The 23,563-nt window shown below is 36.9% G+C and overlaps 1 protein-coding gene across 1 annotated transcript in view; it reads right to left on the reverse strand.

Annotated features, from left to right (window-relative positions):
* SH3BGR (SH3 domain binding glutamate rich protein) overlaps nt 1-23,563 on the reverse strand; it is a 92,647-nt gene that overhangs the window by 24,977 nt on the left and 44,107 nt on the right. Inside the window, 1 exon segment of the mRNA XM_027843611.1 lies at nt 17,696-17,776. Coding sequence (XP_027699412.1) covers nt 17,696-17,776 — 81 coding nt within the window.

Genomic DNA, 23,563 nt, shown 5'->3' on the forward strand with positions numbered 1-23,563 from the left:
TAAGGATGTCTTCGCTTAGTTGACTGTATTTCCAACCTTTCTTTAAACTGCTTTAATCTTTCATTGCTTTTCTCTGCTACATAAGATAACACTGCTTATAATCAATTATTCATTATCATTCTTTGTAAGATTTTTAAAATAAGTTTATATTCTAACCCAGTGTTTTTAGAACATCAATAAATTTTAATTTGACTATTCTACTAAATATTTCTGCCAATAATTTGACATCCAAAATCTACATGGAAAAAACATATTATATGATGAAGAAAAATTCCCCAACATATAAGCAGGTAAACAATAAGGATTATTTTAAAATTAAAACTATTAATAATTATCTAAAATTATTCAAAATCCCCAATACATTTTTAGAAGCAAAATCACTAATAAAGTCAGATAAATGCAAATAAAAAACCCTGAGATATATTACCTTATATTTATCAAACTGACAAAAATATTAAAGGACGAAAATATTAAATTTTGGAGGCCTATGGGAAGACAGACAAGAAAATTTACTAAATTGCTCGTACCTTTTAATCCAATGATCCCACTACTGAATTTATACTACAAAGATTATTGACAGCAAGAAAAAGAATTTTAATTTCAAAAATATTGATAGTCATACTACTAGTAATAACAAAAAGCTATAAGTAAATTATGTGCCAGATGAGTGGAAAATGTTTAAACAAATTGTAGCACATAAATGTAATTAATTATTATAGCACCATATGGAATGATGAATATAAGTAATTCACAGAAACAAGGAAGAGTGGTATAATATAATACAATTAAAGAAAGCAGAGCCAAAAGAATATACAAAATGACAACCACAATGAATACAGATGGATATGTAATAAATGGTGTATGGTAAGTATTCAAATTCCACATAGTGGTGCTGGAACAGCTAATATATGCCTATCTGAACCAGCTCATTCCCTCTGTTTTTTCTTATTTACAGAAAGCAGGAGGATACTCCCACAATTAACTAATTAACCAGCAGAGGAGAAAGTATAGTATACTCCTTTACCACCTGATGAAGTATGGAAAATACGTAATTTATCTACTCCCCCTTCCACCAGCCATCACTCTCTGCCAAACACACAGTAAATTCTAATTGGTCCCTTGGTTTTATGGAAAGCTAGATAAGTTATGATTTGTAATATGCCCTTCAAAATACCAAAAAATAAGAATTCCCTCTCATATCTGCTCTTCAAGCCCCCAACCTATGTTTGATTTCTTCTTCTTTATTCAAGACACCCACATTCGTGTATTTTTTTCTTTTTTTTAATTGTTACGTGAATTATGGAAATAATCAGGTATTGTACAAACACCAAACAAAACTGGAGGAGGATTTCAAATTCCAACTTACAGAATTCACTGCAGCAGCTTGGATCAAATTCCCTTTTTACCCCAAACCTTTTCCTAATTAGTAAAAAGGAAGGGACTCACAGAAATTTCTTCAGTAAATGCTCTGAGGGAACAGATAGAGAGCATATCTAGAGTTACCTCTGCTCAATTTCTTTAGGAAAATTCTCTCACCCTCTCAGTCCTAAATCTTCTTCCACTGTGCTCCCCTTTTATCACTTCATTGTTAACCCTGTTCTTTGCTAGGGCACCAGAAAACTCCAGGAGCAATCTAAAATCTCAGTTCTCACTTTTCTAGCTACTCAGCCTCACCTACAGCACTGGGACTCAAAGTGCCATTCCCTTCTTCTAGTTCATATGCTTAAAAGGAAAACTCAAAATGGAGTTTGGACAGGATTTTCATTTTTGCTCCCAAACTGAAAAACTTGGGGCAGGAAATGTCTTCAAGGGCAAAGAAAATGGCAACTCAAGGACTCTGGGAAACATAACATATATTTCATAGCCTTCTTGATCCTTACTGATCTTTTACCTCCAACCATTTTCTGGAAGTTTTGGAAAAGCTCAAGTATATTCATAAATGAAGGCAGTACAAAATGGCCCCCCAAAATAAAACCCAAACAAACCCTCAGGCTACATACCATGAACCACACTGGTACCAAATTATTAAAGTTAAAGCATACATCTTTCATTTGGAAAATGATACAAAAACAGAAAGTGATAAGTATTATCAGTTGTATCTATTCTCAGGGCAAGTGTGCTTAATTCTTTTTAGAAAAGATACTCTGCAGGATGATCATTTGCAAGTTTTTTGGGAGGCTGTGCAGCAATTAGAGCTATCTAAAAGTGGAATAGGCTGCTCTGGCAAGTGTAAAGGCTGGGCTAACTTGCCCAAACAAGAGTCACCCTGTATAGCACCATCCATTTTTGACCTCTGAGTGCCCTGAAACAACTCTTGTGCAAGGCATACAAGGCTTAGCATAAAATATCACCCAATGCCTTTTCCTGAATGTGCTCTTACCCAAACATGCTTGTTCCAAAACCACATCCCCATGCTTGGTTCCATAAACCTATTTTGTTTCTCTTGCTACCTGACTGGTGGGCTGAGGCTGAATCTACATCCAGTAACTGAAACCACATATAAGCCCTGAGCACAATACCTGGGGCTCTCCTTTCAGGTATGTCTGCTATGTACCTAGTCATCCCCTATGTAAGGGCACTGAGGACACAAGAAGTCACATGATCCTCAAACCTATAAGGCTAATAAATACATTGCTTGTTCTGATCCCAGCAGCATCCACATCAGTTCTTTGTCAACCCCTCCAGCTCTTTGTCACCTGTCAGCAGATTATAAGAGTCTTCAAGACTCCAAAGACTAAGTGAGCAATTGTCAGATATAGTTAGAGTTTGTTTAGGATTATGATGACCTTGATGGCCTGTGACAACTCTTAACATTCTGTTTACTACATCAAGACAGAATTATTCAATAGAATTTTTAAAATTGATAGACTATTACTAAACAAAGTTATCTCTGTTGTTGCATTTATTGATTAATGTTGTACAAACTTAGCACACGCTTGAGAAACTCTCTGTTAAAGTCTTTAAGACTGTGTTTTGCTTTACTAAATTAAAAAAATTATAATTGTCTAAAAATAAACATATTGGGACCTTGTATTCTCTGAATCTTTCCATCAATTGTGTGACTATGAAGATGTAATCTATTTTAGAATATGATTTTGACGGCTTGCCTGTTCCCTTTTCATAGTTTATCAATGTCCTATAAACTTTAATTCATCAATGGATCATTCCTATAAACTTTGTACAAAGATGAGAGAGTAAGGCATAGGGTCTGTAACTATTAATGTCCTCTCCATTGCCTTTCTTCCATAGTAATCATTAAAAAAATCTGTGATTTTAAATAAATCACGTGGTTATTCAGTTTCTTTTTCTTCTTTCAGATATCTTAAGAATTGATTCCCTATGATAAAACCAGAGACCCTAGATAATGGAGTACAGACTCATTATTTGACAAATTGGACAGCAGCCGAGCAAAAAATCTAGATACTCCAAATAGATACATGACCTAGATATGAAAGGTTATATTGTAAACAAATTAGGGGAACAAGGAAGAAATTACCTTTTGGATATATAGCTAGAGAAGATGGTTATAACCAACAACAAGGAACAGAAAGGATCACAAAAGATAAATTGGACAGTTTTGACTACAGAAAATTTAAAAGTTTTTGCACAAACAAATCCAATGCTGCTAGGATTAAAAGGGATAGTTAACTGAGGGAAAAATCTTTGCAGGATGTTTCTCTGGTAAAAGTCATTTCCAAGATATATTGGGAATTAATTCAAATTTATAAGAATAAGAGACATTCCCCAATTGAGAAATGTTCAAGAGATATGAAAAGAAAGTTCTCAGGGAAAGAAATCTAAGCTTTCCATTGCTATGTGAAAAAATGTATCAAATCATTATATAGAGAAATGCAAATTAGAGCAGCTCAGAAGTTCTACCTCATACCCATCAGATTGATAAAATTGACTAAAATGGAAAATGACAAATGTTGAAAGGTTTGGGGACAATAGGGAGCAACAGTCCATTATTGGTGAAACAATCTGGAACCATGCCACAAAAGTCACCAAACTATGAATACTCTTTGAACCAGTGATACCATTAGTAGACCAATAGCTCTAAAGAGGTCCAAAAAATATTATAAGCACAAAATATTTATATTTACTTATAAATTTATTTTATAATTTATACATTTATGGTATTATTTTATATTTATTTATTAAAGTATTACATTTATAGCATCTTTTTTTGTAATGGCAAATAACTGGACACTAATGAGGTACCCATCTGCTACGGAATGAATTATGGTATATGAATGTAATGGCATACAATTGTGCTATAAGAAATAATGAAAAGAGGAGTCTCAGAGAAACCTAGAAAGACTTGCATGAATTTAACACAGTGCTTGGCACATAGTAAATACTTAAAATGTTTATTGACTAGCTCATGCAGAGTAAAGCGAACAGAACCAGAATAATTTTTATAGTAACAACACTATAAAAACAAACAATTCTGAAAGACTTTTTGAACTAAAAATGATCTACGATGATGTCATAGGACCAAGAATGAAGAATGCTATCCACCTCCTGATGGGTTAAATACTCAAAATGAGACATTTTTTTAACATGGACAATTTGGGGGTTTGTTTTTCCTGACTATACATATTTGTTACAAGGGGTTTGTTTTCTTTTTTTTTCCCTATGGGAGCAGGTAGGAGGTAGAAAAATTATTACTTGATAATTGAAAAATAAAAATAGATGGAAGATGAAAAAAACAAAACAAAAAAGAATTGACCTCTCAAAACCCCCAAAATTGTGCCACCACCAGAATGTATTTTCTCTAGTTCAGGGTCAGCTATCTGACCTATCTTCATCTTCTATACAACTTCTTCTACTTCCACATTTAACACATCAGGGACTGAGATGATGGATTGGTTCCACCATCTCAGAAAATAATTTATTATAGAAATGCTGACATAACTATTTCATTTTTTATCTGCTTGCTGTCCTTCTTCCAGTTCCATCATTAAATGTTCTTGCAGTGACCTAGTTTAACTAGGTCTTATGTCAAGCTTTCCAAAAACTTATTTCTCCCTCCAATTTGGGAAACATTTGCTGGCTGAGTCAGCTTCTGTACTCTGTTGGCCTTATTATTATAATAGTTTTACCTTCATTAATTTCCATAGAAAATTGGGATTGTCCATGTTAGCCTTTTCCTTGTTGCACTTTCCATTTTAATCACCAAGAGGCTGTTGTAAATACATGCAGTGTCTTCTCAGCTTTATCCTTCTAATTTAGTGCTTACCTTGAAGAGCTCTGTTGTAATGAATCAATGGTCTGACTACACAGACACATTTGATTTAGAAATAACTCCTATATCAGTAACCAGTTATTTCCACTCCATTAAGATATAGTCAATTTCATTTTCTGGGATGTCTTTCAGTACTTACCAACTCTCTTCTTGACAAGAGTATTCCTAATATTTTTTCATGAGGCTTCTTTGTAGTCTGTGGCCCCTTGACCCTCTTTTGTTTCTAAATCTTAAGCCAAAATTTCCAACATTTTCCACTCTCGTCCTTCATTTAGTATTATACCTATTCCATGATGCTTTTTCTGATCCCTCAAGGGCAAGTCAACAAGCATTTATAAAAAGTCTACTAGAGGGCAGCTAGGTGGCACAGTGAATAGAGCACCAGCCCTGAAGTCAGGAGGACCTCTGAGTTCAAATCAGGTTTCAGACACATAACACTTACTAGCTGTGTGACTCTGGGCAAGTCACTTAACCCCAATTGCCTTGCCGAAAAGAAAAAAGTCTACTATATCCCAGATGCTGTGCTAAGCACTGGGGAAACAAACAGTTCCAGCTCTCAAGGAGCTCACAGTCTATGGAGTTAAATAACATGCAAACAATTATATACAAACAAGATATACGTATACACATACATTATATATAATAAATTGAGGGTAGTCTCAGAAGGAAGGCACTAAGATTAAGGAAGTGTGGAAAGACTTTTTGCAGAAGGTAGGACTTTAGCTGAGACTTGGAAGAAACCAGGGAAGCTCGAAGGAGAACATTACAGGCATGGGGAACAGCCGGAGAAAATGCTCAGAGTTGGAAGATGGAGTGTAATATGAGAAGAAGCAGGGAAACAAATGTCACTAGATCACAGAGTATGTGAAGAAGGGTAAGGTATAAGAAGAATATTGGAAAGACAGGAAGGGACCAAATTATTAAATACTTGAAAAGCCAAACATTACATTTTAGATTTGATCCTGGAAGTAATAGGAAGGCAATGGAGTTTATTGAATGGGGGAATGATGTGGTCAGACCCGCACTTTAGGAAGATCAATTTGACAGTTGAATTGCAGTGGGAAGAGACCAGCCTAGTACAAAGGTCCAGGCATGAGATGATGGGGGTCTGTACCGGAGTAGCTGCTATGTCAAAGAAGGGCTTATACAAGAGATGTCATTAACGTAGAAATGACAGGATTTTATAACTGACTGAATATGTGGAGGGAGGAGAGGGTGAGGAGTTGAGCATAACACCTAAGCTGCAAGCCTGAGTAACTGAGAGGATAATGCTACCTTCAACAGTAATAGGGAAGTTAGAAAAAGGGAAGGCCTTAGAGGGAAATATAATGAGTTCAGTTTGGGATATGTCGAGTTTAAGATGTCAACAGGACATCCAGTTCAAGATGTCTGACAGGCAGGTGAAGGTAGATATGAGATTGGAGATCGGAAGAAGGTAGGTGGGGGAGCGTGTGCGCGCGCATGTGCGCGCGCGTGTGTGTGTGTGTGCGTGTGTGTGTGTGTGTGTGTGTGTGTGCGCGCGCGTAAGAGTGAACAAGCATTTACTAAGCACCTATATTTCAGGCTCTGTGCTAAACTTTTTACAAATATTACATTTGATCCTTATGACAAACCTGGGAGGTAGGGATTATTGGCCTCATTTTACATTTGAGGAAACTAAGGAAAACAGATATTAAGTAGTTTGCCCAGGGTCACACATCAAACAAGTATCTGAGGCTGGATTTGATCTCAGTTCTTTCTGACTTCAGCCCCAGACCATTGCACCATCTATAGGCAGCTGGGGATGTGAAACTAGATGTTGGGAGACAGATTAGTGTTAGACTAGTAGATCTGAGAGTGATCTGCATAGAAGTGGTAACTGAAACCACCGGAGCTGATGAGATTAACAAGTGATTACAGGACCACAGATCTAGGGATGGAAGGGCCCACAGAGATTATCTAGTTCAACTCCTAAATTTTGCAGATGAGGAAACTGAGGCCCAGGGAGGTAAAATAACTTTCCCTTGGTCACACTAAAACAGTGACTTGGGTCCCATTGGCATTTTTCTTTGAGGCTTTGGTTGTAGCTCTTTTCCTATCATTATCTTCTTCTGAGTTTGTGTCTTGGTCTTCCCCGCCACCTACTAGCTTTTTACGATCAAGTTATTTTTGTTGTTGTTTGCTTATTCTCTTAGGCTATCTCTTGACTGTGATCTTCATTTTAGAGTTGGGCTCTGCTCATCTGGAGGTAGTGAGGCACTCTCCCAAGCTTCGGGCTTTTTCACGCCACTGTTTTCAGAGCTAGTTCTGGGGGTCTGCAAGTTTTTGGTGCTTCCAAGGAGGTGTGATCCACAGAGAGGTTTGGTCACTGTTCTCCTTGTTTTCACTCTGCTCTTTACCCAGGAAGGAGCCCTGCTCCCCTGCGGCCGTAAGCACCAGCACTCCTCTTTGCCTTGGAACTGTGACCAGAGCCAATGCTCCTTTGTGACTGACCACAAGTGCCCCTCTCTGCCCTGGAACTGTGACCCAGAATTGCGTATGGGCAACAGACTTGCCAATCAGCACCAGCTGTACCCAATGCCAGCAACAGCTCCCCTGTAATCTCTTTCTAACCAGTTGTCTGACCCCCTTACCATCTCTAGGCTAAGAGCTCCCGAAGTTGCTACTGCTTCTGTGGCCATGGTTGCTGCCACTGCATGTATATGCTCTGGAAGGTCCTCCACCCCAGACCTTTCCTGTGAACATCCTAAGTTTACTTAGGCTGGAAAAATGTCTCAGCCTGATCTTTTGTTCGCTCTGCTACTTGAAAATTTCATCTGAGGCATTATTTTAAAGTTGTTTGGAGGGGAATGTTAAGAGAGTTCAACTGGGTTGCTGCCTCTAATCTGCCATCTTAGCTCCACCAGGGTTTGTGTCTTGAAGGAAGTGATGGCTCTCCCTCTCCCCACTTACTCTACTGAGAATCTTTCCTCATATTTCACTGAAAAAAATTGAAGCTCTTTACTAAGAGCTCCCTTTTCTCCCATCCTCTTTATCCCACTTCACCCAGATTCCTTCTGCCATTTTCTCCTCCTTCATCCATATCTCACATGAAAAGGTGACCCTGCTCCTTGCCAAAGCAAACCCATTCTATCGTATCTTCCTCAAAAGTTTGTTCTCTCATTCATGCCCACTCTCTCACCTATCTTCAATATTTCCCTGGCTACTTTATCTACTTCCTTCAAACATGTCCATGTCTCCTCCATCCTCAAAAAATCCTCCCTTAATCTATGCATCCTCACTAGCCATTATCCCATATTTTTCCTCCATTTTGTGTCTAAACTCCTTAAGAAGGCCATCTATAATCCATGTTTCCAATTTCTTTCCTTTCATTCACTTCTTAACACTCTGCAATCTAGCTTTTAACCTCCTCTCATGACAGGGTGATGTGCTAAGATGATTGGCAGTCAAGAAAAGCCTCCCACTCAGAAAGATTTTGCCTCACTGTCTTTTCCTTTCTTTTGTGTCATTTGATATTCTTCCAGCTCACTTTTGGACATCTCAGTGGGAGAAAAAGGTATTTTTCTCTCCTCTACTCTCCAGATGCAGTTATGATGATTACCAGCATATGGCAGGAAGAACATATGCATTCCTAGGTGAGTTTGAGAATAAATCTCAAGTCCCTTACTATTTATTCTGCTTTGTCTTTCTTTCCCTAAGAAATAGATTCCCCTAAGGATAGATGTCCAAAGAATAATCCTTAAATGGATTTTCCTTGCCTTAAAGGGTTCCACATGTTACAGAGTGAGGAAGTTCTAGATCTGAGTGCTGATTGACAACAGAAGTGGGGTTTTTTGCAGCTACATCTTTCTTGGAGGATGAGATGACCACTGCCAGGAGGATGGGCCATACCTTTGGCTGAACAGAAGAGCTTGACCTTGAGATACTTTTTGGACAGTGCTGATGAGATGAAAATAAAATCTGTTCAACAGTGGGAAAAGTCTCTTAGAAGTTCTTCCTACCCCCAGAAGAGTATGGTAAAGGTGGCAGGTTATAGTTAATGTTTCAAATATGTGTTAGTATGAACCTATGAGTCATTTGTGTTTTAAGCATTTAATTTTTGGAGAAGGAAATAAATAGCTATCCTATATCTGATATCTACCACTCTGTACATGAATACCTTTTCTTGAAAGGACCTTATTAATGCCTTTTTAGATAGACCCTAGATGTGAGCTATTCTGAAGATTTATTTAAAAGATCTTCCCACAATGAGGAGAAATAATGACATTGGAAGTGTGGGGGAAAAAAAGACTATTTTAGATCAGGCTTCCTCAAAATCCAACTCAGTCTATCTGAACCCACCTTTTTGTGGGTAGAGGCCTCCAATATTTGGGAATTCTCTAGGATTTGGTGAGTTGATTCCAATCAATGCCAAATGCTTTATCCCTTTTTCGAAGTACCACATGTGTCAGGACTCATCTGAGTTTGTTTGCCTTCTTCTTGAACCAACCTGCTTGTCCTATCATCAGCTGAGGTTGAACCTACATTTGAAATGTCCTATCGTTTTCCTGGAATCTACAAGCAAAGTTTTGTATAGAGTATGTGTTTCAGGATCTCCAGGAGATATTTCATCTGGAACCCTTTATATCCATTGGCAAGGAATCCAAAGGAGAAAGGTATATGCATTGCCCTCATATTCTGGAAGAAATCAAGTTAGCATTTTACCCAGGACAGTTTGAGTAAGATGATGACTTCCAGTCCATCCTAAGGCCCCAATCCCTGAGGGCAAAGAGCAAAATGTACTAGGAGTTCATTTGGAACAAGGCTTTCCTTTCCTTTTAATTTTTTTTGCTATTTCTAATTGTTTTATTTTAATTATAATTTTTATTTTTTCCCAGTGTTTTTAGGTTGGGGCATATTGGGTTGGGATAGGTAGAAAAAGACAGGTAGTGTGAAACAGAAAGGAGAGCTTATGAAAACTTTATAAAATGTTCTTTCTTTGTTGAATTTGTATAACTTTGCAAATCTACTAGCCAGGCCCATCAGCTTTCTAGGTCTGGGGACTCATAAAGGATTGTAATTTTGAGATCATCTGAGGACTGTACTGAGCAGATTAAATTACTTGGGACACAGAATGTCATTCATAAGGCCATCAAGAACTGTGCCATCAGACTTTGCAGAGACTCTTTTGTGCAAAGCACTGGAGAAGGAACTCAAAAAGACAACATGTGAGGCTTCTTAAGAAAAACTTTCCACATCTGGTGATACAGATAAATGTGCCAAATGTACCTAGTTGATTTGCTGGGGACAGCAAACATTCTAGTGGAGGAAGATTTCAGCTGGGGTTCAGACTATTGCAAACAAGGCCCTTCCAGTGTGGGACATGCTTCTGGCTGCCTTGGCCACTAAGACATAGAAAAAGATTTACAAATGATTATAACCTATTAAACTCTATTTTAAAAATCAGGAGACAAATCATTGGAAAGATATTTGCTGCTCCTGGTTGGGCTAAGACAATATAATAAGGAAAAAAAGTATAGTAAAACCTAAATTAATTTATAGATTTTGCTCTATGACAATCTAATTATTGAGGGGATGTTTATAAGAACTAGACAGAATAATAATAAAATTCATTTAAAAGGGAAAAAAAGCCTAGAATTTCAAGGAAAATAATGAGGAAAAAAGCATGAATGAAAGGTGCACAGCATTACCGGAATTCAAACTAAGTGAAAAAGTAGTAGTCATCAAACTTTTTTTGTTTCAGATTAAAAATAGAAAAGAGGATCAGAGGATAAGCAAAAAATAGAAGTAAATGAAAATAGTAGCCCATGTTTAGTAAACCCAAGAATAAAAATTATTGGAATAAAAACTTCATTTTTGATAAGAACTGCAAAGAAAACTAGAAAGCAGTCTGGCATAAATAAGTATTAGCCTAATATTTAATGTGTATTGGGGTTTGGTGAGCCTCTGTAGTATGCTCAGCTAGTGTAATCCCCATGTGGAAGATGCTGAGAAGCCTGGGGCCAGAAATTCATGGTGATATGTAATGGAATGATCCTGATTCCTGATTTAGAACATGTGCAGACATTCTGTAATTGGTTTTAGCCTGCTAACCGTGTTGTGCAGTGATGGGCTGTTTATTGGCTGCAATGCCAGAACTAGAGTACATTCAAAAAGCATTAACAGGCCAAACAAAAGCCTCACCCTCATTCCTGCCTGGCCATGTTCCAATAAAAAGATAAGAAATGCTAAAAAGCCTTCAGCGAGAAGAGAGCCCTCATGCTTTTATCTCCCCTCCAAGATGCCACAATGTGGTGCAGGAGTGCATGGTTCTGCAAAGGCTTCTGTTTCTTTTGTGTCTATTATTTCTTGTTTTAGGCGAAAGATATTAGAGATGGTTATGATCTTGTGAGCTTCAAAAAGTAGGGAGAGTAAGCCATCAGAAGTCCAGGAGCTTGAGGATACAATGGGATTTGTAGGAAGCCAGACAGTGAAAAGTTAAGACCCAAATAACCAGTTTGACCCAATCCAATGGTAGCAGAAATACAGACTCATCAAACCATTGGACATGCTACACGTGGAAATGAATTTGATGGGACTGTTCGTATGTAGAAAATGCTTTAAGTTTGAGCTAGTATTGCTCTGGTAGATTGAATCCAGAATCTTCCTATAATGTGCCATATACTAGCATGGCATAGCTGGCTTGAGAGCCAGGAAAAGTACAAGTCCCATCTCTGATGCAAACTGGTTGTATGATCCTGGATTACACAGAAGATACCTATCTGCATTGACGAGCAAGTTTCCTCGCCTGGGAGTTCCCCATAGCAATGAAATCACAAGCCCTGTCCCTATCCCTACAACAAAATAAGCTCAAAATGGATAACCAGACTGAATTTTTAAAAAGGTCACATCATTTTTTTTAAATTATAAAATAAGGAAATTGAGTATCTTTCACAATTATGTCTGGGGAGGGGGAATTCTTATCAAAAGATAGGAAAGATCATAAAAGATGAAATAGACAATTTTGGCAATTAAACAGTTTTTTAACAAATAAAATCAATAAAAATAGAATTAAAAGAAAAACTATAGTCTGTTATCTATGATATGAAAAGTTTTCAAAAGATTTGTAACCAATGAATGAAATATGAATATGATAGAAATATAATGTGAAAACAAATCACTAATAGGAAGAGAAATGCAAGTTAAAGCAATTTTGAAATTTAAGCACTCAAGCAATCAACAAGCATTTAAATACCTACTATATGCCAAGAACTGTGCTAAGAATTGGAAATACAAAGACTTCAAGGAACTTATGTTGTGATACAAATCTGTCAGAGTAACAACTCTGATGCCAGAATTCTCTTAATTCTTGTTTGAAGTTGAGGCAAAATGAGGTACTTGGAAGTCACTGAACATTTAACTCAAGTATACAGTGGCACTTAGTTTCTCTAAACTCACTTGAGGAATGTGCTGGTAAATGTTTAAAAACTGGCTCAACAAAGGAAAAAAAATGCTTGCTTAAAACATTTTTAAGTTTAATCTGCATTATTAACATTTTCTTTATCACCTTCTTGAGTCTAGACAATCAACCAAACAACTAATCAAGCTCTAATTTGTAGTGTTTGGTGATTTTCCAGCTATGTTTACAGTGAAAATTTAATAATCAGCTCTCTCAAATGGTTCAACCTGTCTACAGGATAGAATTGCAAGCCCCCATTGTCTGCACATAGAAATCTATCTTGTTAACAGGGCAGAATAATATTACTAGTGGGATTCAAAAATACACCACGTCCATGAGTTTAGATTCCACTTGGCTGGGGCTTTTTATGGCCAAAGAAGACCAGGAATGGCCCAAGGTTGGCAGTAGGGGGAGAAGGGTAGGAATGAAGTTGCCTTGGAGAACCTGGAGCCAATTAAGTAGGCCAATCACCTGGGGCAGCTTTGTCTTCTTTTAGGTAAAGCCTCCCCATGTTGTAGGTGAAAAGAAAGAAGCTACATTAGAGAAATGTTGGTCCTTTCACAAGATGTTTAGGCAAATACAACACACAAAGAAGATGAAAAGTAAACTTGGGGTAGGATGGGAAGCACTAGCAGTTGAAGAGATGAAGAAAGGACATATGCAGAAGATAGTGCTAGAGCTGATCCTTGAGGGAAACTAGGGATTCCAAGAGGTAAAGATGAGTAGAAAGAACAGTCAAGGAATGGGGGATGGCCATTGTGTGAGGAATAGCAAAAAGAGTGTGAAAGAGGCATAACATGTAATAAGGATAGAAAGGTGATATACAGCCAGGTTTTGAAGAGTTTCATATACCCTTAAAAAAAGAGTCAATATTTGATCCTACAAGTGAGAGGTAGCCACTAGAGTTTACTGAGTAGGGAGGTGATACAATCAAATCTGTACTTTGGGAAAATCACTTTGGTAGCTATGTGGAAAATGGATTGAAAAGGGGAGAGATCTGAGGCAGGGAGACCAATTAGGAGGTTAGTGCAATAGTTCAGCTAAAGTAATGAAGGCCTAAACTACTGTGATGGCTCTGTGAGTGGAGAGAAGTGGATCAAGACATTAAGAGATGTTGTAGAGACAGAAACACAAAGACATGGGAACTGATTGGATATATAGAGTAAATAAGAATGAAGAATTGAAAGTGATGCCAAGGTTGTAAACCCAGATGAATGGAATTTTAGTGGTGTTATCAACAGGAAGAGAGAAATATGGAAGAGAGTCAAATTTCAGGGAAAAAAAAGTTAATAAATTCAGTTTAGGATATGTTGGATTTGAGGTACCAAAAAGCATCTCAGTTTGAAATGTCTACTAAGCAATTGGTGATGTGAGACTGATGCTCAGGAGAAAGACTAAGTCTGGAAGTATAAATCATCTGCATAAAGATGAACCCATAGGAGCTGATAGGGTTACCTAACTCCATGCAAACTGAAAAAGATGATAAAAGATGTCAGTCAATGTCAGAGGGAATACAGGGAAAGATGCACCTTGATACACTGTTGGTGGAGCTATGAAGTAATTTAATTCCAAACTCCATTTGAAATTATGGAATAATGACAATGTCATTTTTCTCTTACTCAATAACTATGGCTCTCAGGGGCATCTAGGTAGCGCGGTGGGGGGCAGCTAGGTGGCGCAGTGAATAAAGCACCAGCCCTGGAGTCAGGAGGACCTGAGTTCAAATCTGACCTCAGACCAAATACTTGACACTTACTAGCTGTGTGACCCTGGGTAAGTCCCTTAACCCCAATTGCCTAAAAAAAAATAATAATTATGGCTCTCTATTAAAAATGCCTGGAGCTGAGAGATGGAGTGTCTTATTCATAGAATAGCAAGGAGGGCAGTGTCATTGGATCTGAGAATACATGCTGGGGGGAGTAGTGGTAAGTTATAAGAACACTAGAAGCATTGGGGAGGACCAATGTTATGAATGGACTTAAATGCTAAACAGGATTTTGTATTTGATCTTAGAGGTAATAGGAAGTCACTGGGTTTTTATTGAATAGGTCAGACTTAGGCTTTAGGAAAATCACTTTGGCAACTGAATTTTGGCAGATGGACTAGAGTGGGGAGAGACCTGTGGCAGGAAGATCAGGCAATAGCCCAGGAGTGAGGAGTTGAGAGTCTACAAAAGGATGGTGGTAGTATCAGAGAAGAGAGGGGATGTATTCAAGAGATGTTGCAAAGATGAAATCAACAAGCTTTGGCAACAGATTGGACACTGTGGGGATTGGGGTGGGGTGGGCTGAGAGTTAATAAGGAATCATGGAAGACATGATTTGAGGTTTGAGCCTGGAGGACTAGAATGATGTGGAGGACCGGAATGATATTAACAGGGAAGTTTGGAAAGGGGTGAGGTTTTAGGGGGAAAGATAATTAGTTCAGTTTTGGATATGTCGAGTTTAAGATATCTACTATACATCTAGTTTGAAATGTCCAATAGACAGATGGAGAGTTGAGTCTGGAAGTCAGTTAAGAGGTTAAGGCTGGATAAACAGATTTAAGAATGATCAGCATTGAATCAATAGGAGCTGATTAGATCAACAAGTGAAGTAGAAAAGAGGAGAGGGTCTAACACAGAGACCTGAGACCCACAATTAGTAGATATGACCTGGATGAAGGACCAGTGAAGGAAACTGAAAAAGAATGGTCAGATAGGTGGAAGAGAACCAGGAGAATGTGATATCTGGAAAACCTAAAGAGAAGAGAGTATCAAGGAGAAGACGGTAACTATAATGGCAAAGGCTACAAAGAGGTCAAGAAGGATGAGGATTGAGAATGGAGTCCGGAGTGGGGAACCTGTGGCCTCACAGCCACATGTGACCTTCTAGGTCCTTGGGTGTTGCCTTTTGACTGAATCCAAGTTTTACAGAACAAATCCTTTTATTAAGGTGATTTGTTCTGTGAAGTTTAGATTCAGTCAAAGGGCTGCACTTAAGGACCTAGAGGGCCACATGTGACCTTCAGGCCACAGGTTCCCCACTCCTGGAAGAGACCATTGGATTTGGCAATTAAGAGCTCATTGGAAGCTTTGGACAGAACAGTTTTGGTTGAATGATGGAGTCAGAAGACACAATGAAGACAGTTAAGAGGAAAATAAAAGAGGAAGCAGAGACAGCTATTGGAGATGGCCTTCTCAAGAAGTTTAGTCACACAGGGCAGAAGAAATATGGATTAATAGCAAGGATGGAAGGATCAAGTGAGGAAGTTTTTTGTTTTTTTTTAAGTGAAGAGGTTTTTTTTAAGGCTAGCAGTGCCATGAGCATATTTGTAGGCGATAGGAAAGAAGCCTAAGATGGAAGATGGAGAAACTGAAGGTAAGTGAGAGAGTGGGGATGATAGGCAGTCTGCTGAAGGAGATGAGATGGAATGGGTTCCCTTGTGCAGGTAAAGGGGTTAGTCTTGACAAGGTGTAGGAAATACCTCTTCATGTGAGACAGGGATGAAGACAGAGATAGTGGCAAAAGGCATTTGAGTGATATATAATGAAGAGAGAGAAAAGGAAGCTCTTGGAAAATGGCTTTAATTATTTCAGCAAAATATGAGCCAAGATTCTTAGCTCAGAGAGTGGAGCAGGGTGAGTCATCACTTCCTTTAAAACACAATATAGGGGCAGCTAGGTGGTGCAGTGGATAGAGCACCAGCCCTGAAGTCAGGAGGACCTGAGTTCAAATCTGGCTTCAGACCAAACACTTGACACTTACTAGCTGTGTGACCCTGGGCAAGTCACTTAACCCCAGTTGCCTAAAAAAAACCACACACAATGTAAGCACTATCTTCTGCTAGAAGCCTTTCCTGATCTCCCCAACTGCTAGTGCCCTCTCTTCCTAACTTGTATTTAATTAACTTATATTTATCTTGTCTTTATTTATCCCACATATACTTGTATATTGTCTTCACTGATATAATACAAGTTCCTTGACATCAAGGATTGTTTTATATTTTATCTTCATATCCCCAGTACCTCATACACCACCTGGTACAAACATGTCACTTAATAGGAGTTTGTTCATCGATTTACCAGTAAGATATGTGCTAATACTAGGAACAATGACTTTGAACTGATATTTTCAAAGTTCCCCTTTGCAGGTCAGCAGGTTTATATTAGGAGTACAGCTATGCTTATGTGATACAGTAAAATTATCTGGTCTACACAGAAATTGAACCCATAATCTTACCATAGTACTCCAATCAATTGAGTTAGTAATGCAAAGAGCAAATATGAGACTGGATAACACAAATTATAGATAATTTGTCTGGTGGTTGTATTCCTAAATCCAAAAGCTCATTTTTCTCATCTATCCTTTCTGGATATCATCTGTAAGATAAGAAGGCTGGACTCAATGGCCTTTTAAGGTCCCTTCCAACTCTAAATCTATGATCTTATATTGCCATTGTGCCACCAATGGTAACTCTTTGTCTAGCCAACCACCTAGTTCTTAGTCAATCTAATTGCATTATTTTTCTAGTCCACAATAATAGTATATATTCTTAAATACTATTAGAAGAATAGCATTATTCTTCTCCACAATCATATGAGACCTTTTATCAAAAGCTTTTTCTAAAATCCAGGTATACTATATGTATAACACTCCCATTTTGGGGAACTCTGGCCAAATCAAATTATGGCAAAACACTTAGGTAGGACAGGATTATGGAACCATAATCCTAACTGGAAGGTTCACATTTTAAACTGATATCCATAAAAAGATTTAAAGAAATACTACTTCCTAACTTAAATCTAGTAGAATTTGTTAGGAAAAAATGAAATACTAAGGTTAAAAAAAAGATTCAAAGTTAATTTTAAAAGAAAAAAATTTCTAATTAAATCTTTACATTATCATTACTCATAAGGTTGGTCTCAACAACAGTCTTACAAAAAGTTTATTTACCTCTTGATCTTCATTCATTATGTAATATTTGCACCCACTGCCCCCTTTCATTCATGCTTAAATTTATCAGGCACTAGGAAGACATAAAAATCATACCTTTGAGCCTGGTGGAGGTGCCAAACCAAGAAACGAATATATAATATTTTCTTCTTTTGCAGAGAAGAAAGATTCAAAATCCTTAAATAAAAGAGAAAAACTGGTCAAAGTTTACTTGCATATTTATGAACAAATACCTTATATTTAAGAGGCTAGTGTAGTGGAAAGAAGGCCAGCCTCAGAAGTTAAGATTTGACTTCAAATTCTCTCTCTCATAAAATGACTGGGCAACCTGAGGTAAGTCACTTAATCTCTTGGTGTCCCAGTTAACTCACTAAAACTATAAATCTGGTCTGAATTGATTAAGGGAATTTACTCACCAGGAGTCCCTACAGCAATAATCTCAGAGCTTTTTTTATTATTATTTCTGCACATTTACATTCAAAGAATGAAAAATCTACTACATTTTAAAAGATAGAAAGACATTTATAAAGATATGAGAGTTAATCCTGAGTCAGCTGTCTATACACAGACTACTGACTCATTAGAGCCAAGAATAGAATTTATTTAAAAATAATAATAGTGTATGGGAAAAAATATGCCACCGAATTAAGATTTAGTACTGATTATTTAGGCAAATTATTGAAAATCAAAAATTGGAAATGAACAACAGAAATGACACCAATACCAACTATAATGTTATCTAAAAGTTAAACCAATGAAACTAATTGCAACAAAAAAGTTACAGAAATGATTTATTCAGCAAATATTTGACTTGCTTGCCAAACTGAGAAAGATGTTTTCCAAAGGCAATATTGGGTTTAGAATATAAATTCCTTTCTAAAATCTCAAAGCTGGTTGATAATTATGAGCAGTATCACCTCACAGAGCAAAGAGAAGTGGAGGATAAAATCAGTCTAAAGAAAGCTTGACAAGATATTCAGCCAAGTAAAGTCATCCCAATAGTATTCAAGAATTAAAACTGAAAGAGTACTACAAACAGAAGAAAAATACAAAAATTTTTCAAAAATCATTATAACTATTTTTTCCATCAAAGAGAATAGAACCACATTATTTAGTGTTCTACTCACAATTCCTCAGGAGCTTACCAAGGGACTAAAAATGGCATTGAAAAAAAAAAGGTGGAAAAACAGCCAGAAGGGATTAAGCGTATATAAAGAAGATTAATGTTAGAGGCAATACAATTGTGAGTGCATTGCTGTTGGTGGTGGCAGTGTCTCACTCTCCAGTGACCTCAATTTACAAGGTATCTAAAAGATAGGAAGATAACAAATGCATGGAGAAATAAGTGGATCTTACTTATTTTTTAAAAAAAGAAAAGATCAATAACTACCCAGCTATATCTCCAAATTTTGCAAAATTTCAATGAGGACCATTTATTTATACACAAATTGAGGACATTCTGAATGAGGATACTAACAGGACACAATATTCAAAGCAGGACCATCTTGTTACCATCTCCCAATTGCCTGAAAGATGCAGTAAATATAAAATCCCTTTGAGCATATTGTTTATTGGCTTATGAAAAAGTGTTGCACTTGGTACAATAAAATGCTCTTGGTAGAACAAAGGCTCTTTTACAAGCTGTGTCACATCGATATATTTAACCCAACAATATCTTCAGAGATATAAAAGAAGAAAAAGGTCCATAAATAAAAATATTTTAGCATATACAAAAACATGTATAAGTCTTTTCATAGCAAAAAATAGAAACTAAGGGGTTGGCCACCCATTGAAGAATGTAATATTGTTATACCACAAGAAATTACATAATGAGCAGTTTCACAGGAAACAGGAAGACCTGAAAGAAGTGATATGGAGAAAAGGGAGCAAAACCAAGATGATGTCTACAATGATAACAACATTACAAACAACTTTGAAAGACTTAAGAGTTCTGAGCTCTGCGATGACAAACCCTGATGCCAGAAGGCTAAAGATAAATCAAGCTGGGCAGCCTCTCCTGACAGAGAAGTAACAGACTCAAACTGTATAAAGAAACATTTTTTTTATATGGCCAATGAGAGAATTTGCTTCACTTGGCTACATATATTTGTTAAAAGGGTTTTCTTATCTTTTTTTCTTTTGTTCATTGTGGTAAAGAAAGTAGCAAATAGAGAAAATAAATGCTTGTTAATTAGAAAAAAATAATAAAATTAAATGAAAAGAATAAACAAACAAAAAGGAGTTCCTTTCTCACTTGTTAAAATGTTACCTCTTTTTGCTATCCAAGCTATACAGAGAATTATCACAAATATGTAACACCGAAATCTATAGAAAAATGGTTAAACAATATGAACAAATGGTTCTCAAAAGAATCACAAACTATTAATAACTATATGACATGTTGCTCCAAAATTCTAAAAATAAAGGAAATGCAAATCAAAACAACTTTGAGGTTCTACTTCAAACCCAGTAAATTGGCAAAAATGTCAAAAGATGGGAATAGTCTATTCTGAAAAGATTATGGAATGATAGATACACTAAGACACTATTGATGGAGCTATGGGATTGGTCCAACCATTATGGAAAGCCATCTAAAATTATGCTAAGAAAAGTGACTAAGATGTCTTTATATACCCTTTGACTCAGACATCCCACTATTAGGCGCATATCCTATGGAGGTGAAAGATACATCAAAATATTTATTGCAGCATTTTCTATAGTGGCAAAGAAAAGTAAAAAAGTAGCTGCCCATTGATTGGAGAATGGACAGACTGTGATACATGAATGTAATAAAACATACTGCTCCTTAAGACATAAAGAATATGCAGAATACAAGAAGGCATGGGAATACATATGAATTAATGTAAAGTGAAGCCAGTAAAACTAGGAAAACAACATATATAATGAATACAACATACATAATGAATACATATATAATAAATATAATGAATACAATAATAATGCAAACGCAAAGAACAGCAACAACAAAATCAAAATGACTAAGCTTAGTATTGAAGAAATAAGAGAATACATTTCTCTCTCTTCTTTGCAGAACTAGGTGACTAGATGAATTTCTCAAATAGTTAAATGTATCTTCAAACTCATTTATTTGAAAATTCATGTTGTAGGGGAAAAAATCCTATACTATGTGTTTGGGGTGGAAGCCTACCAGAGGTGATTTTATTAATTCAATTACCCTAATCCAAAGAATCTCTGCTTAGAGAGAAAGAAAATCCATCCTGCCTTTGAAAAGTCTTTCTGATACAGCCTGTTCTGACACAATTTTTAGTATTCCCAAATAAAGACATAATTTCTTAATAATATAAAACAAAGTTACAAAGTCATATTAAAGTCCAGTTAACATTATGCTTCATCAAACAGAATAAGTTAACTTAACTTTTGGCACACCCCAGAGAGCTGTCTTCCTAAAACCATGGAATCCTTCTTTTCTTTTTTTCCTTTAAAAAATATTTTTGGGGGCAGAGGCAACATGATGGAGTAAAGGCAGAGAATCACCTTAACTTTCCCAAACTCTTCTCCACATAATTTTAAAATAATGCCTCAAATTGAATTCTGGAGTGGCAGACCAAAAAAAAGGTCAAGGTGAAACAATTTTACATCCCAGGACAACTTAAGAGGTCAGCAGGAAATGTCTGTCTTAGCTGAGGCGCTTGGCCTAGAGCCCAGCATGGACCACAATATGGGGGTGGGGGGGAGGGAGAGAAAAGAAGGAAGTTGCAGAGCTAGTACCAGCAGCACACCTTGGAGGCAATTTATCAGTAGCATCAGTGGCTTTGGAAACTTTTGACCACTAGATAATGAGGAAAACTTCACAAGGGAATTACAGAGGACCCCTTGCTGTCACATTGCCCATATGCAGGTCTGGGTGGCAGTCCAGAGTTAGTAAGAGCACTACCTCAGTAGCACTTGGGGCTGCAGGGATGGAGAGGCCCTGGTCACAGTTCCAGGGTGGAAAAGAGTGCATGTGGTTACACATAGACTAGAGAACAAGCCAGGAGAACAACAGTCACATATCTAGATCAAACCACCCTGGAAGAACCAAAAACCTACAGATTTCCAGAGTTAGTTCTGAAAACTACAGCACAAAAAAAATGGAAGCTTGGGACAGTGTCCCCTCCACCCAGGAGCAAAGCCCATCTTTAACATAAAGTTATGTTAAAAAATAGGCTGAAAAATGAGCAAACAAACAAAAAGAACTTGACCATAGAATGTTCCTATGGTGACAGGAAAGATCAAGCCACAAAATCAGAAAAAGATAATGAAGTCAAAACAGTTACATGTAAAGCTTCAAAGAACAATGTGAATTAGTCACAGGCCCAAAAAAAATTCCTGAGAGGTCTCAAAAAGGAGTTTAAAAATCAGAAAGGTAGAGGGAGAATGCAGAAAAGAAATAAAAGTGAAGCAAGAAAATTATAAAAAGTGAGTGAACAGCTTAGTAAAGGAGGCACAAAAAAGGAATGAAGAAAATAACATATTAGGTAAAAGAGGCACAAAAATCTAATGAAGAGAACTCAAAAAGTAGAGCAGACCAAATGGAAAAAGAGGTACAAAAGTGACCATAGAAAATTTTCCCTTAAAAATTAGAACTGCACAACTAGAAGCCAATGACTCCATGAGATACAAGGAAACAATAAAACAAAGTTAAAAGAATGAAAAAATAGAAAATGTGAAATATCTCACTGGAAAAACAACTGACATGGAAAATAGATTCAGGATAGATAATTTAAGAATTATTGGACCATGCAAAATCCATAATCAAAAAAAAAAGAACCTAGACATTATGTTTCAAGAAATTATCAAAGAAAACTGTCCTGATATCAAAGAACCAAAGGGTAAAACAAACATTGAAAGAATCCACTAATTACCTCCTGAAAGAGCTCCCAAAATGAAAGTTGCAGTAATATTATAGCCAATTCCAGAGCTCCTAGGTCAAGGAGAAAATATTGCAAGCAATCAGAAGGAAACAATTCAAATATCAAAGAGCCACAGTTAGGATAACACAAGATTTAGCAACTTCCACATTAAAGTAGTAGATGGTTTAGAATGTGATATTCTGGAGGGTAAAGAAGCTAAGATTACAACCAAGAATAACCTTTACAGCAAAACTGAATATAAACTTTCAGGGGGGAAAATGGATATTCAATGAAAGAGAGGACTCTTGAGCATTCCTGATAAAAGGTTCAGAGATGAATAGAAAATTTGTCTTTCAAATGCAAGACTTAAGAGAAAGATAAAAAGGTAAGAAATCATAAGTGATTCAATAAGGTTAAAATGTTTGCATTCCTACATTGGAAGAGGATACTTATAACTCCTAAGAACTTTATCATTAATGTATTTTTATATAGTTAGAAGGAGCATACATAGAAAGAGGGCATGGATGTGAGTTGACTATGATGGGATGATTTTTAAAAAATAAAATAAAGGGGTGAGAAAGAGAGGTACACTGGGAGAGGGGAAAAGTAGAAAGGGGAAATTTTTCTCACATAAAAGAGGCATGAAAGAAAGAGCCTTTAGAATGGAGGGGAAGGTAGGATGGTGGCAGGTAACTCTTGAACCTTACTGTCAACAGAATTGGCTCAAAGAGGGAATACATACACACTCACTCAGGCATAGAAATCTATCTTGCCCTACAGAAAAATAGGGCGGGGAGATATGGAGAAAGGTATGTGTGTGTGGAAGTTGGGGGGGGAGGTGATAGATTGGTGAGGCAGTGGTCCAAAGCAAAAAAGACTTTTGAGGAAGGACAGGGTAAAGAGAGACAGACAGACAAACAGAAAGAAAGAAAGAAAGAAAGAAAGAAAGAAAGAAAGAAAGAAAGAAAGAAAGAAAGAAAGAAAGAAAGAAAGAAAGAAAGAAAGAAAGAAAGAAAGAAAGAAAGAAAGAAAGAAAGAAAGAAAGAAAGAAAGAAAGAAAGAAAGAAAGAAAGAAAGAAAGAAAGAAAGA

Source organism: Vombatus ursinus, unplaced genomic scaffold, assembly GCF_900497805.2.
Source record: "Vombatus ursinus unplaced genomic scaffold, bare-nosed wombat genome assembly UNPS02014924.1, whole genome shotgun sequence".
Lineage (NCBI taxonomy): Eukaryota > Metazoa > Chordata > Mammalia > Diprotodontia > Vombatidae > Vombatus > Vombatus ursinus.